General features: G+C 57.2%; 1 protein-coding gene across 1 annotated transcript; it reads right to left on the bottom strand.

Moving 5' to 3' along the window:
- Window positions 1-1,209: 1,209 nt before the first annotated feature.
- LOC102381253 (Fc receptor-like protein 4) lies at window positions 1,210-14,693 on the bottom strand. The gene is given in 15 exon segments (XM_025214480.1): window positions 1,210-1,338; window positions 1,439-1,470; window positions 2,494-2,562; window positions 3,408-3,505; window positions 4,304-4,331; window positions 4,847-4,966; window positions 6,461-6,763; window positions 9,069-9,356; window positions 10,586-10,870; window positions 12,571-12,837; window positions 13,592-13,852; window positions 14,287-14,451; window positions 14,454-14,511; window positions 14,513-14,548; window positions 14,658-14,693. Coding segments are annotated over 15 exon segments (2,175 nt in total).
- Window positions 14,694-15,950: the final 1,257 nt, after the last annotated feature.

Genomic DNA, 15,950 nt, shown 5'->3' with positions numbered 1-15,950 from the left:
GGCTCTCAGAGGCTGTTGCCTGCAACCAGCCTCCCAAAACCCAGGTACAACACAGAAAGAACAACTCGAATTTGTGTTGGGAAGCAAAAGCTCAGAGAAGTTGAACGTCTCATAAGACAGTAGCAAGTGGGTCTGTAAAGCGATCAATCTGGCTCAGCAAACCTGCCCAGACAACAGTCAGCGACACGTTACATGCACTGATGCCCACTGAGTCACTATGAAAGGGCAAGCCTCTCAACCACTGTATTTATAGCTGAGATGCCCCCACCTTGCACCAAACCTTCTCTCTTTCTGTCAAGGCATCCCTTTTTACTCATCTCTTGGCTAAGTCTGGACACCTGCAGCTCATGCCTTGCCAACTGCAGTTCCTTCTGCCAAGTTCAGGCATCTAGAGCTTGCTCCCTTCTGAATTCGGGTATCTCCAGCTCACCCCCTGCTGAGTACAGCTCACCTCCTGTTATCTCCTTTACTAGTGAGCTCTAGTGTTGTACCCCTCCATCTGTTCAGCTCCTGTTCCTTACTCTAAACCAGCATTTTGGCTCACTGTATCTTTTATCCAGTCATCCAGTGGTCGGTGAAGCCTGCTATGCCTAAAATCCTTTGCAGTGCCTTAGCTTAACTATAGCTTGGCATGACTACAACCTAGCATCAGCCAGCACCCTCTGGGGTGAGGAGGAATCACAGGCCCCTTTCCAAGCCCTACAGCAGATCAAGGCTGCTGCCTGGGCCCCCTCCCCCCAGGCCAGGAAGCCCTAACTCAGCCAGTCACGAGTCAATTTTGAGATCTCTGCACTAACGACACCATTAGGATGTCAGTACCGACAGATAAGAGGACAGGGTTTCTGTGTCCATGAAGATAGCCCTGAACAAGTCTGCCACTGCAACTGCCAGATGTATCTTATGTAGATCAGAAATGCACTGAGTCAAAGCAGGCTCTGGATTTGAGAAACAAATAGAGGCTAAAACTAGGGAGGACGGAGCACATGATTCACTTGTTCCTTCCCACCCTGAGGCTGTTACCGGCCTTTGGAGGAGTGGTGTGGTGCCCTTGCTGGGCTGCACTTCTTTGCTGTCCTGAGCCCTTCTTCAAAACAACCAGCTCCTGAGGTCCCAGCCCTCATGCCCTGCACCCTGTGCTACAGGCCAAGTGGGGATCAAAGCATTGGTCCATCCCAGGTGTCGAGGGGCTTTGCTGGGATCACACACAGGTTACGGGTGGGGAACGTTCTCATAGATGTCGCTCATGGGCTCGTCTCTCTCTTCTGATGCCCTCACTCTGGTGGCTGAATCCCGGGGGATCATGGGGCTGGGGAGCACAGCATAGGTGACAAGGTGTCCCTAGTGGAGAGAGCACAGGGGTCATGAGCGGGGAGGGGAGGGGATAGACAGAGGCCCCATGAGAGCAGCAGGCTGGGTTGGGAGTGGTGGTAACACTTACATTATCCCTCTCAGCAGTTCCTGTGGGCTTCGCTGTAAGACAGACACAAAGGGATCAGGCCTGGGGAGTAATGTGCACACTCTGGGCACCTGGCACCACCCCCATGCCACCCCAATCAGCTCCCTGATGTACCTGGGACCCAACGCTGAGGGCCTGGGACCCCAGACCTCTGTCCTACCCCTGTGCCAGCCCTGTCTGAACCAAGGAGCTGCATCCTGCCAACCTGGGCATGAAGCAGGAGGGGCCCCAGATGTCTGAGCTTCTCTGCCAGCTGACACCAGCCCTGCAACCAAATCCTAACCAAGGCTCTGGAGGGGCTGGAAGCTAGTCTCCCCTTGCTTTCCATTCCTGCACATGCCTCTGTGCTCCTGGCCTTGGATGGGAATGGAGACCTCCCAAGGAACAACCACTGAAGCAAACACCATTCCCACAGGATTTCAGGGTGATCCCGGCACTGGGGAGCCAGAAACCTTGAGTCTGCAGCCTGAGGAGATGCAGGAAAGCGTCCAAGCCCCCAGCCCTGGGGATTCACCCTGCTCCATATTTCCTGCTGTTTGAGTGGGCTCTTCTGATGCGTAGGTGACACTTCTCTGCTAGTGTTAGAGCTACCGCAGTGACAAGTCCTGACTGCAGTAGCAAGAACTGGAAGATGCTGGTGAGAAAACAGCATTTCACGGATTTCCCTCTGGGAACCCCTCGAACGTTTACTACAGCCCCTAGACAAAGGCCTGACTGCTAACAGCCGTGCACACTAAGTTTTACTGTTCCCAGAGAAGTCAGTCAGCAAAGACAAGCTGCTTAATTGCAGCTTAGGCAGAGAAATGGACATTTTTATAATTCATTGATTCAAGGAATCCACGAGACGATGTACCTCCCTTTGAAGGAACTGCCCATGGTGCATCCCCACTTCCTGGCTCTGGTTAACTGGTCAAGAAAGTCACAGACAAGGGGAGCTAAACTCCCCACCAGAAACCCAGCTGCGGCTGTGTCTCCTCACCCACCGCTGTGTTAAATCCCTCTGCCACTCCAGCAAGACACGGCTCTGTGCCACTCACCCCTGTTTCCTTTCTTGATGCTGATAACTGAATAGAGCACGTCTCCACTCTCCTGCTCCTGGGGACACACTGGAAGAAAAAGGCAGGTCTCACTTAGTCCTTGTTGACCCTAGAGCCATGCTATGCTCCCCCTGCTCCCTAGCACCGCAGTCCCACCCAGGCAGCCCAGGCACAAGCCCCCAGGCAGCAGCAGGCTGGCCAAGGCCATCAGGGGTTAGCTGTACTTTAGCAGGGCTGAGCACCGATCGAGTGGGATCACTCCAGCCAGAGTAGCTCCGTGCCCCAGTGGAAGCCAATAAGCTGAAACTGTCCAGCCATGCTCCCCGTGCTCCTCTGCGGTGGCACAGGGCACTACCAGGCTTTGGGCATCTCGCAGACTGCCCTGCTTGCAGGAGCCAAGGGGATCATGGCAGCAGTGCTTGGTGCACATCATGATGGAAGTGGTCCAGGACAGTCCCAGTGTGGAGGTGCCAGGTCCGCAGGGTGACTCTGCCTGGCTGGTGCAGATATGTTGGCCTGTGCAAGGGCAGCTAGTTCAGTTCCCAGTGACCCAGTTCTTTGGTGATGGGCTCTTGACCTGGAGACCACAACACCCTGCCCCTCATGTCTAGCTGACTGGGAAGGGTCTGGCTGATGGGAGGGGGCTCTGAAGGGCCTGGGATGGAGAAGGCATCTAGGCAGCTGTCTACTGGAGACAAGACAAGGCACACTGGCATTCATCATCCCCTGGAATGACGGGCAGGGTCAGAGCTGCTGGGTCTGAGTGGACCCTCCCAGGGGGCACCACAGCCCATCTGTACCCATGGGTGCCACAGAGCCAGAGTAGGAGAACATCCCTGGTACAGCTCCAGCTTGGGACATTACTCCTCTGCCCTGATCAGTTGGCTCATCTGCCCACACTGAAAGGGTTTTACCATTGTCATACTCTGGCTCCAGCTCCAGGGAGCCCACGGCAGCCGGGGGAGGCAGCCTCTGGGCAGGGAGCTCCTGCTGCGCTGGGCTCAGAGTGCGCCTGTGGAGAAGAAGATGCAGTGAGAGCAAGGGAACAACGTGGATACACACAGAGCAGGGCACAAGCAGACAGACAGACAGAGACAGATGGACAAAGAAGGCACCTACACCTGGGGACCAGATTCACATTCATGCCAAGAGCCTTCTGTGGCCTGAGCTGGGCCTGGAGAAGAACAGGCCTCAGTGCAAGGGAGAATCAAGCCCTGGCAAGGTCTGTGGTTCTGGGTCTCAGCCCAGTCCCTGCTCTAACAACATGACTTGTCTGCACCTGGTCTCAGACACTCACGTGATGCTCCCCAGCATCTGCCAGAGACCAGGCAGGGAAAACCCTGGATGTTCCTGCAAGCCATGCCAAAGCCCCTTCGCCCAACACTGCCCTCAGTAAAGTCCTGCTGCAGTCTCTGTCCCACATCCAGTGGGGATTCCCTCCTGTGCCCTTCCTCAGGGATGGGGGTTCCCTGTCACTGCCATGCACCTGGGCTGAGCATGCCCTGATGTGTGCCCAGCCTCAGACTCATTGACCAGCAAGCACCAAGGGTCCCTCATGCCCACCTCAGGGTGGTGGCAGAGGGGATGGTGACAGCCACCTTCAGAGCCCTAGATGGCTGCACCCGCAAGACCCAGCTCCAGTCATCACCAGGGAAGGGGCAGCTGCAGCAGTAGCTGAGGGATGACCCCGGCACTGAGCATGAAGTAACCCAAGACCCTAAAAACAAGACAACACTGAACTCACCCCTCACCACCTCCCAGTGCCCTGGGAGCACTGCAACAACCTGCCTGCTCCCAGGGCTGCACTCACCTCCACTGAGCAGTGAAAAATGTCTCTTCTGCAAGCAAGTGAGAAAAGGGGTGTTAGACACTTGCCCCAGCTGCCAGGCATTGCTGGCTTTTGCACGAACACGAGAGACAATGGCTGGGGAGCTGGGGTGGGAATGGTGATGGAGAGATCAGCTTCCACTGTGCAACCTCAAAGGTTGAGGCCAGGGCAGCTGGCAGGGGTGAGCGAGGAAGAGCTGAAACCAGCATCCAGGCTCATGCTTCCAGCCCCAGCCCCTGCTGCAGCTCTTGGGCAAGGTGCAGTGGGAATCCAGGGACTCACCCAGTTGTCCCTGTGGGGCTGGCAGGAGACAGGCTGTGGCTGCAGCAGGGCAGAGAGGGAGCAAACACCATGGACACACAGAGGGAGTTTGAATCCCTGTGTCTGTGCCCGCTTTATACCCATGTTCCCCACAAGCACCTGCATGGGTGTGATCCTCAGACACAATCAGCAATGCCTGTGTATTTCAGAGGGCCTGCATGGCAAGGTCTGCATGCTGGGAGTGGGGCCAAGGCAGATACCTACCTGTTTTCTGCCGGTACCTGATGTAGAGCACAGCAGCCAATATGGCACCGACCAGGCACAGGAGGGCGACTATCACACCCGTGACAGATGCACTCGCAGCCATCTGGGCACTCACGTCTGCTGGGGAGACAAAGAAAAACCTACTCAGGAACCTCTGGCACCCACAGCACCAAGTGTCTGTGCTTACTGCATCCATGCGTCCAGTCCCTGTTGCTGCAGGCAGCACCTCCTATGATCCTCCAGCAGCTGACACCGAGCCAGCATCCCCTACCCCACTGCTCTGACTGGATGGCGGCTTCAGAGCCTTGCAGCACCGAGGACCAGGAGCTGCCTTCTGATTCATAGCCACAGCAACACCTGCTGCTTCATTCCCATCTGCCCTTGTGCCAGCACTGGCCTTTTCCATCAGATCTTGTCCCTCCCTGGTGCTCATCCCCAAGCAGCGCACAGGGAGTGTGAGTCCCAAGTCCAGCACATGCCCTCCCCGCCCAACCCAGCTGAGCCCTCGCCCAACAAGTGCTTCACTCCCCGAACACTGCGCCAGCCCTCCCCTGTGCTGCCCCAGGCTGCATTCTGCCTTCCCACAGTGCCTGGGGCTGTGCACATGTCCCCAGGCAAGGGGCCACCAGGGCTTTGGGCCACGGCATTAATCCCTCCCTGTCTCCACTGGCAGCAGCCACCCAAGACATCCCGGTACATCGCTCTGGCCTCTCCACAGCTGCTTGTGCTGGTTGCTCAGCCATTCGGTGATGGACTGATGCACCTGAGATCTTCCTCCTCAGTCTTTCCCATCCAAAGAGCTTCTGGCTGGGAGCAGCCCCAAGCACATAACCCATCCTGACCCCATTGCCTGGGGGCTCAGGGTCACCCCATCTGGTCTGTGCAATGCCCTCCTCTCTTGACAGTGCTCCCCATGCCGTGTCACTGGCAGAGCTCCCCAGCACCATCCTCCTTTCTGTGCCAAGGTGGCTCATGGAAATGTTAAGTAACACTGGTCTCAAGACTGACCTAGAGCAGCGCCTCTGACCACCCCCCTCCAGCCTGATACTTTCCTTCCAATGCAAGCCTCTACTGTTGCCCTGGGGATGCCCCTTTTACCCCTTTTACAGCCCTAGCATTATGGGCACTGGGGAGTTGTAAGCAGCAGCACCCCTGTGCCAACAGCATCAAACACATGGGAGCTGGGCCACTGAAATCTGTGCAGGGTCTCGTCTCGGTCATTAGCCTGCAGCACCTCCCAGCTTTCCCATAGCACTATGCCCTCCCTACTGCCCCACTGCCTCCCCTCCTTCCCACCCCTCTTCAGCAGGCTCCTGGCAGGCACCCCAGATCCTACTAAGGGCAGTTATGGTCCAAAAGCTCCTTCCCAGCTCTGACCCATGTGGCAGAGACACGGCCTGGCCTAGAATCAGGCTGGGATCTCAGATGTACCAGAATGAGGATGGATCCCTCTTGGTACTAAATCTGTCCCCATCTCATCTCACCATGAAATCCAGGCTGGGTGCAAAGCCCCCAGTGGGGTCTTGAATCTGACTCTGCAGCTGGTCATAACGCTGACCCTGATCCTATCCCAAGCCCCACCCAGCCTGTCCCTCAGCCAGCCCCAGGCCTTACCTCTCACGGTGATGGCCAGAATCTCGCTGGGGGCCAGGAAGACTCTCTGGGGACTGAGCTGGTTGCTGGCGATGCACTGGTAATTCCCCGCATGGCCCAGCTGCACCGACTCCACATACAGGACGTTCCCCACAGGAGAGAGCAGGCCCAGCCCTGAGGCCACGTCCAGTTCCTGAGTGTCATGAACCCACCTGAACACTGGGTCTGTCCCCACCTGCACCGAGCAGCTGAGATTCAGGCTTTCTCCCACCATGAGCACTGGATCCAGCTTATCTGTGGTGATGTTGGCCCCAGCCACCGGCACTGCAAGCACAAGGGAGAGGGCATGAGCACAGAATGGGGCTGGGGGGAGAAGGAGGCTGGAGAAGAGGGCTCCTGCCTGTGCTCTAGTTCACATGGAGAAAAGTGGTGTGAATGGGGCAGGGAGGAGGGGGGCAGTCATAGAGAACAGGCTGCAGGGACCCACGCTGCCCTGGCCATGTGGACAGAGTAGAGGGGACCAGCAGGGCACTTGCTCCCAGGTGGGGTAGTGGGGTGGGCGCCAGTGCCCCATGCCATGCTGCTCAGAACAGTTGTGTGGGCTCTAGAGGCAGCAGTGCCCAGACCTCCTGCAGGAGGGGCAAGGATGCCAGCTTCCCTCACACCCTCACCTTGAAGCCCTCCTGTCCCTGACGCAGAGTTTGGGGGGCTCCAAAGAGGTGGCCCAGCCCTAGCAAGGGAGCCCCTCCAAGGCCGATCCTGCAGGTGGATGGGAGAGCTGGTTGAAAGTGCAATGACCCCCATGCTTTCCGAACAGGTGCTGTTTCCTGCTCCCAGTAAGATCAGAGTGGATGAGAGCAATGCGCCTTGAAGCAACGAGGGCATTGGAACTGCAAGAGGCAAGGATTTCTGAGGGCAATCTCATTTATTGGACCAACCATACAGTTGGGATAAAGTTAGACAAACTTTCGAGTGCTTTGGAGCTGGACGTTTTGCACAGCCAGGCTGACACCCTACACAGCCCCCTGGGAGCTGACTATCCATGGGATGTTTAATTAGCTGATTAGACTGAGAAGAAAGGGTTTGAGTTTGGCCTTTGGAAGAGACCAGCTACACGACAGAAGGGATCTGCCGCACAAAGAAGAAGGGAACACCCTCCTGGATTGTAGAGACTTGTGTCAACATGCAGGCACTGCTCTCATGCATGAGTATGGCCACACGTGTGTGCTCTGCTACCCCAGGACACCTCCCCTCTGGGGAAACACAATCATCCCCTGGCCTACCTAGCACAGCGAGGTGGGAGGGGGCGCTGCGCTGGGGGCCGTCACCCACACCATTGTCAGCCTCGCAGGAGTAGGCTCCAGAGTCGCTCTTGGATGTCAGGTTGATGGTGATGGACCCTGGCCCATGGGCACTGACTGTCCTGGTTCCCAGCAGGGCTCCCTCGTGATGAAACCGATAGACCACAGGAGCTGAGCCCCGGTGCGACTCACATTGGATCTCCACTGCATCCCCGATGGCGGCCCAGAAGCCGTCTGCACTAAGGGTCAGGACAGGCGGGGACACCGGGACTGACAGAGAGAACAGGTCACGTCACAGCTCCGTCTGCCCCAGGGAGCTTGGAGGAGGACGAGGGAGGGGGCATTTGCTCACTACAGCTGTCAGCTATTGGGAGCCAGGGTGGCCCTTGGGTCCATGTTTGTGCAGTGCCCGCATGTGGGGCCTCCTGGGCACTTCCAAAGCCCAAACCCCAGTGCTGATGCTCCCCCAGGAAAGGGGACAGGTTTGCTCTGAGACCTGAGAACTTCAGCCCTTGGCTCCAGGATGCCCTGGGCCTGGCTAGGAGCAGCCGTGTCAGCTGACATGAATCCCATGGACATGTGTGGAGCCCACGCCTGCTATGGGGTCTTCTGGCCTCTCACATGGGGCCAGGGCCACACACCCAGGGCAGTGTGTAGGCTGCTACAGCATCTCTCCCACTGGTTATTTAGCTGAGGTGGCTTGTATTGCTTTTTGAGAGCTAAGGAAGGGCATTTTATGCCCCTAAACTTCTCTAACATCCCTCCCAACTGTGAAGTTGGCCTAAGAAAAGACATTGGCAAATACATCTTGCTTCTTGCTCATTCCCTGGATAATCACTCCCAGAACAGCACTCCAGCATGGCTCCTCGCACGTTCTTATTGCACTTTCTCACTTGCCCAGGGTGAGCAAGAGGAAGAGACAAGTGAGAGGTAATGGACAAGAAAAGCCCAGCATGGGATTCCTCCAGAGATATTTCTCACTGTGGCCACAAAATGCTCCTGAGGGAGATGAAGGGCTTCAATGGGATGAAAACGTGGCCCCAGACCTGGCTGCCAGGAGCCCCCATGGTAGCAGAGTGGTGACAAGCGGGTGCTGCCCCCCCACACCCTGCAGGGACGCCCCGCTGCCCCCGGCCTCCTGCTGCCACAGCCGCCTCCCTCATGGCACTGCCTGCGCAGAGCAGCCTCCCGCCTCCCCTCCCAGCAGCCTGGGCCCCAGCACCATTATCCACCAGCACCCACCCCACAGGGCCTGGGACTGCTGGGAGTCACGTCCTCCCCAGGGAAACAACATGTCCCCATCCTCCCGTCAGCTGGGACCCACTCACCCCACACTGTGACTGTCGCCTGTGGCCTCAGGACCGGGTCGTGGCCATTCGAGGCAGCGCAGTAATACTCCCCGGCATCTCTCTCCATGGCAGCAGGGATCTTGTAGTCTGTCCTCCGTAAGCGCAGAGTCTCTGTCCTCAGAGCCAGGCCAGAGCCCTCCCGGTGCCAAGAGAAGGTGAGTGGCCCCGTGCCCGCAGCCACGGAGCAGTTCAGCACCAGTCCCTCTCCTGCCACCACCTGCCCATTGCGGGGCTGCACCCCCAGGGTGACTCCGGAGACGGGGACTCCTGCGGGGAGACCAAGAGGGGAGTGGGTCCCGCTGCACTGACCCAGCCCCAGGATGCAGGGATGTCCAGGGAGCTCAGCTTCTGCCCCAGTCAGGACCACAAGCCCCACCTGCACATCAGTTATGGGAGGTGGGGCGTCTCCTGGAGACACCCCAGAATGACAGCCCTGTGCTCACATCAACATGGGGTAGAGGCCCAGGTGGGGCCAGGGGCAGGGGACACAACAGAAGATGGGCATGTGCTTCCTACAAGGCATGGGATCAGCTCAGCCCCACACTATAGGGCATGGGGCTGGGCCCACCCACCCCTGTGCAGGGCCATGGGGACCCAGCTCTGGCCAGCAGGAGGCCTGGAGCAGCAGCCAGCACTCTCCTTAGGCCACGGTCACTGGGCAGCGGGGCTCACACCTCCTGGCAGTGCTGCAGGGACCTGTGGGGACCGCTGCCTTCCTCCCAGCTGCACCCTCCTCCAGGCTGAGGTTTCCCTGGCACTGGCCGAGATACCTGCTGTGTGTGTTGTGGGCTGGGAGCAGCTAAAAGAAAGCAAATGTTTCTCCTTTTCTAAGATTTTTTGTGACAATTTTCAAACAAAAATTCACAAAGAAATGTTTCAAGGCAAAGCAGAGTAGGGGCAAGACGGGGCCATGCCCCTGCCCTTCCACTCTTTGTTTCAGGTCCTGCCTACCCCATGGCCCTAGGGCACCAAGTTTGATCAATGCAAACTCCTGTACGCTGGTCCCTCCCTTTGGGGTTCCAGACCTTGCTGGGACAGCACACTCCTGGCCAGGGTTTCAGTGTTACCGGTACGGGCCATGTTCCCAAACATGCCTCACCTCTGCAGCCACCACAGTGACGCACACAGCCAGGCTCCATCAGCTTAGCACAATGTCAAGTGCTTCAGGCCAAAATGCCAACCATAAAACCCACAGGTCACATTTGGCCTGCAAAACCATTGCATCTGGCCCACTGATAGTCCAGCAGGCTACTAGAAGGTGTGAGGTGTGGCCTGCCACAGAATTCAGGGTCCCTGGATCCTGATGGACATTGACCATCAGCAGCAGACCCATGGACCTGTGCTGCTGCCTGCCACAGCCCCATCACAGGTGCTGCTGGCCCATGGATCCAGACTGGGAGGAGCCCCCGTGGTCTAGATCGGGGCCAAGGTGGGTTTGACACCCTGTCTTAGGGAATCCACAATCCTGCCCCAAAATCCCCATCACAGACACTCACGTTTAACCTCGATGTCTAGTTCGGGGCTCCGTTTCCGTACACTTGAGGTCACCACCTGCACCACACAAAAGTAGAGTCCCGAGTCTGCCAGCCCTGCCTCTGGGATCTGGTACTCGGGGGAGCTCGTTGGCTCTCTCACAATCGTGGTGCTCTTGTAGAAGGAGTACTGAAGTTGTGAGTTTGATTTCCGGGGATTGAGCCGTGTGACACATTGCAGGGTCAGTGGGCTTTCTTCTATGGCTTTAGCTGAGCCAGCCACCCTCAACTCCGGTGTTGAAAAGAGCTCTATAAAGAGATCAGACTGGGTCACCCCACAGTGTTTAGCCCAGGCGAGCAATTATTTGAGGCCACAGGCTACACAGACAGTTCTGGGGAGCTGCCGCAGACCAGTCAGTACCACCCCCCCACCCTGCCAGCAGCCCATGCATCATCGCCAACAGCACGCAGCCCCAGCCCCAACACCGGCCTGCCTCTAGACCAGCTGGTACCCGCATGCACAGCCCTGACCCGGCCTGTCCCACCCCTGCTCTGGACCACCCGGCTACACTGAGCAGCACCAGTTGCTAGGCAGAAACTGCTGCTGGGCCTGGGGGAAAAGTGCCTCCCTCCCGCCCCCCACCACTACCAGGCCCTTCTTGCTGCAGCTGCCCGGAGCCCGTGCCCCGGCTGCCCTGGGCCTCCTCTCCACTGCCGTCACTGCCGCCTCCGAGCCACCCAGCAGGGCAGCAGTGGCAGCCTGGGCATGGGCTCCTGGCAGTTGCAGCAAGAAGAGCCTTGCAGCAGCAAAGGGGAGAGGCCGCTTTTCCCCCATGCAGAACAATAGCTTCTGCCCAGCCACTGCCGCTGCTGCCACTACATAGCATGAGCAGGTGAGTCTGGAGCTGGCATGGGGTGGGCCAGGGTGGGGGCTGTGTGCATAGGTGCCAGGTGGTCTGGAGCTGGTCCGCTTCACCAGGACACGTCCAGAGTGGGCCCAGGGTGGGCTGGGGTCAGGGCTGTGTGTGCGGGTCCTCTCCAGTACCATGGGGCTGGTGCCGGCAGCGGCAGCAGTCAGGAGTCACCACTCCCTGGGCTGCCTAGAAAGGGGAGCTGAGCACTACAACACACCCAGGTACACGGAGCAGCAGCAGGGGCCAGGCTCAACGTGAGCCCCTTACCGTGGAAAAAAAAGTCCCTCCATGGACCATATCTGGGCCATGGGCCATATTTTGTCCACCCCTGGTTTAGCCTCAGAGTTCATGGGCAGGCACAGGAGAGCCCTCGACTTCACAGGGGCCTGTCCCCTCTTTCCAAACCTCTGCTCCAAAATCCCCATGCAGCACAGTGAACACGTGTACTCAGGAGGTGAAATGTCTCTCTCCTGTGGATGGTTCCACAAAGTTGGGACAAGGGGAGGCAGGGCCAGGACTCTGGGTGGCTGGAAGGGCAGGGTATCCCAGAGCCGGCCAGGCAGTTCTGCCCCCTTGTCAGCTGTGTGTGATGTGTGGGGCTGGGGTTGGGTGAGGGGCTGGACTGGTTCCACTGTGAGGAGAGCCATGCTCCGGGGCTGGATCCAGTATAAGTCTCAGGCTTGGTTACTACATAAGGAACCTCACCGGCAATGTACTGCTCCCTTTGCTATGTAAGGCCCCTACAATGGACAGGTGGGGCACTGCAGAAGCACTCATTGTGTTGTCACTGTCACACTGCTGTCTACCCCACTATCTTTGCCTTTTCCCATCTCTACCACTGTGAGTTTTCTGCTCTGACAGCTGGAGATCAGGGGCTCTGTTCTGGTCTCACCTCCTCCTTGGCCTGGCTCTGCTGCACCACAACTAAACTGGGGCAGCCTGGAATGAGACTAGAGGCACCCAAGTGAATTACAGCCCCCTGAAGCCATCCAGCCCAAGGGAACCTTTCCCCTCACAGGTCACCAGTGGCCTCCTGCCCTGTATCCTGTGGCTGTCTTGTCTCGGCCCAACCGCACACTCACATCAGCCCCTTACCGTGGACAGAAACCAATACCTCATCGGAGGATTGTGTAGAATAAAGCAAAGGAGAATTCATTTTTCCTTCACATCGGTATCTGCCACTGTCCATCACCTTTGCTTGATCAATAGTATAACTGGACTGAACATGCCCTGGTGTGATGTCTCTTCCATCTCTGTAGTATCTCATATTGCCCACTTTACCACCTTTCCACCCGCAGCATCTCAGAACCAGCCGGTCCCCTTCAAACACTGCATAATGCGGGGCCTGGAGAATCAGCCAGTCTGAAAGAGAGAGACAGCGAGCAGGAGCTGCAGGGACCATTGCATGAGGTGCCGCACTCCTTGGTGCACTGTGCCTGGCAAGTCAGGGGCTGCAGGCTACACTGACAAGGGCAGTTTATGCATTGATGTGAGGGAGGGGCAGGCTCCTGGAAAAGTACCCTTTGCACAGCTCAAAATAACCTGGAGACTCCCTCTAGTGCTAGAGCAGAGCCAAAGAAATGTGCCCTGGGGCAGGGGCAGGACAGTCACACAACAGCCAGAGGGGCAAGGCCAGGCTGAGTGAGGGGGAAGGTGGGAAATGAGTGACAAGTCCCAAGAGTGGGTGACATGGGCAGCAGCAGCACAACAGGGCACTGGCTGGCAGCTCCCCCAGACAGGAGGCCATGCTGGCTGCCCACACCACTGCCCTGAGAGCTTCAGGAACAAACCGAGCACAGGGTCCTGTCCGGACTGACCCCCTGCACGGGCACAGCCCCCGCAACCCTGCAGTGCCACAGCAGGAAGTGTCTGCCTCACTGCTGCCATGTCTTTAGCAAACTGGGAGTGCATCCCAGAGACTCTGTCCTGAAGCTGGAGAGGTTGTCTCAGTCGGTCTCTGGAGAGCCCTGAGAGAGCAGGGGATGGGGGGCAGGCCCTGCACAGTTGTCCCCTGATATCAACTGCAGGAGGTCTCATTGGCCCCAGTGACCGGCCCAGAGCTGTGGGTCCCAGCAGTGGGTGCAGAGCAGGATGGAGCCCACCTGAGGGCACTCACCGTTAGAGACAGTCAGCTGGACGGGGTCACTGCGTGTGGAGCCACGGGTCTCGCACTGGTATTTGCCTCTATCTTTCATTGCTGCAGATTTAATTGGGAGGCTGTTCGTTTCTGTCCATTTCCAGAATTTTCCCTCAAAGTACCAAGAGGTGCGGGTGCTTCCAGGAGAGTGGGATCCAGTGCATCTCAGAGTGACACTCTCGTCCCTAAACACGGTGCTCCAGGGGGGGTCCAGGGTCAGCACGGCCTTCTGTGCAGCTGCTGGGGCCAGGCAGATGGGGAGGGAGGGAGCAGGAAAAGGAGAATTTAGTGCCCAGGTGGGTGGGATGAGATGCGCCCAAGCCCTGCATATGGGTCAGAGCCAGGGCACTGGCCGTGGTTACACTTCTAGGCTGGGATTTCAAAGGAGCTCAGAGAAGTTTGGGTCCAATCCAGTGCCAGCTATTGTCTAGTCAACTGTACAGTGGGGTAAGGCCACAGTGGTACCCCTGGTGCCTGGGCACTGTCCTGCTCCAGGAAGCACTGGAGAAGTGCAACAGCAGTTCCCCTTCCAGGAAATGGGGTTGTACAATTGTCTCTCAGCAGCTTTCCTCCCTCCCCACCTCCCCACTACCACCCTGTGCCCAGGGACAGCCAAGTGCTAGGGGTCGGGAGGTTGGAATTTCTACAGGAAAATTGGAGACAGGAGGACTCACCAGCTAAGCCAAGGGCATGAGCTGCAAAGATAACAAGACAGAACATGGATGCAGGCAAGGCCTGTTCCTTCCTGCCCAGCAGTACCAACATCAACCCTGAGGCTGTCCAAGGAAACCCAGAGGCCTGAGATGTCCAGGAGGTCAGACTGGCTTCCCACAGTGGTATGTTCTGTGAACAGACTCTGGCCCCAAGACCTGCCAAGAGAGTATCAGAGCCATCAGCCCCAGTGCACAGGTGGAGCAGAGACCACAAGGGGAGGGACTGGGGAGAGAGCTCCTTTCTGCAAGAGCCACTCACTCCACTGCACTCTCTAGTCAAGCACAGGCAGGAGCCAAGCCAGCCTGCCCCAGCGTGTGCCCAGGGAACCCACAGGCTGCAGGGCCAGCTTCAAGTCAATCATGGCCATTGGACATGGCCTGCAGCCCTCCCCACTGTCCCAGCATCCCCACCAAGCCTGTCCCACTGTCCTCCCACCCCTCACCCATGGGCATATCCCAGGGGCCAGACGGCCACACCAGAGCCTGCGATCCTTCAGATTTCTGGGCTGCAGCAGGCCTGGAGTTGGAGATTGCCCAACAGGGGAACATCAAGTGCTGGGTGTTTTATCTCTTTTCAGTTCTGGTCTTTTCTACATCTGAACCCTCGTCCCTTTTTCCCATCCTACTTTTGCTTCCAGTATCCACATCAGTCAGTTAAAAGAGAGACAAAGCATCCGCTTAACTCTTGGGTCTTCTCTAGATCATCTTTCACCTCTACCCCATCCTCACTGCATCGTGGTCTCACTTCTGTTCGTTGTGTGGTTCAAGTGCCTTTTGCTCTTTGCTGTCATTTCCTTTGCAAAGTCTGTCAGCTCTTACTGTGCCCCTCACATCTCCAGGACATGACTTTCTTTGCTAACCTGCCCTTCTGGCCATTCCCCAGAGGCTCTGCTTCCTCCTAGCATCATCCTAACAGAGCTATTTGTTCTCTGAGGTCTGAAGCTCTTTGCTGCAGTGAGGCATCTGAAGCCCCAATTCTGTCTCCACCTGCTAAGAATTTGCATAAGAGCAAAAATTTGCAATTTCAGCACTGAGCCAGTGTTTCTCAAGGCCACTGGTGTTAAGCTGGTGCAAGGGCTGATGAGTGCATTTGAGAAGCACAAGGTGGAGTATAGAAGTAGCAGCTGCAGCAACTGGGTGCTTTGTCTTTTTTCATAGGAAAAAATAACCATGTTCAGTCAGCTACAATCTCATTGGATAAACAGTTGGTCTCTGTTACTGAAATATGGTAGGATGGAGTGGGGTATTACTAAAATATGGTAGGATGGGGTGTCTGGGGTGCCTGGGAGAGGTAGCACCTCCAGAGAAAGAGTACATCACACTCGCCTGAGTGACTCTTCCTCTGTTGGTCCTCACCAGCACTCACCTCTCACCTGTGGCTCCAAGTAGCTGTCTGCATGCGACAGTAACCACACCCCAGTAAACCGCCTCAACGGGTGGGCCAAACCAGGTGAGGGTACCCAGTTGGGCCCCGGGGGGGAAACTACTGCAGGCCTGGCTGCCAAGCCTACCAAGTTTCAAGATGATAGGTGCAGGGGTTTGGGGGAAACTGCACCTCAAACTGCAGACAAGCAAAACTTGTGACATGGGTGACACTGTGTATGTTAAGGTGCAGCAGGGTGAAA

This window comes from Alligator sinensis, unplaced genomic scaffold (assembly GCF_000455745.1).
Source record: "Alligator sinensis unplaced genomic scaffold, ASM45574v1 scaffold463_1, whole genome shotgun sequence".
Taxonomy (NCBI): domain Eukaryota; kingdom Metazoa; phylum Chordata; order Crocodylia; family Alligatoridae; genus Alligator; species Alligator sinensis.
Note: the sequence above shows the minus strand (reverse complement) of the source record. Positions and strands in the feature narration are given on the sequence as shown.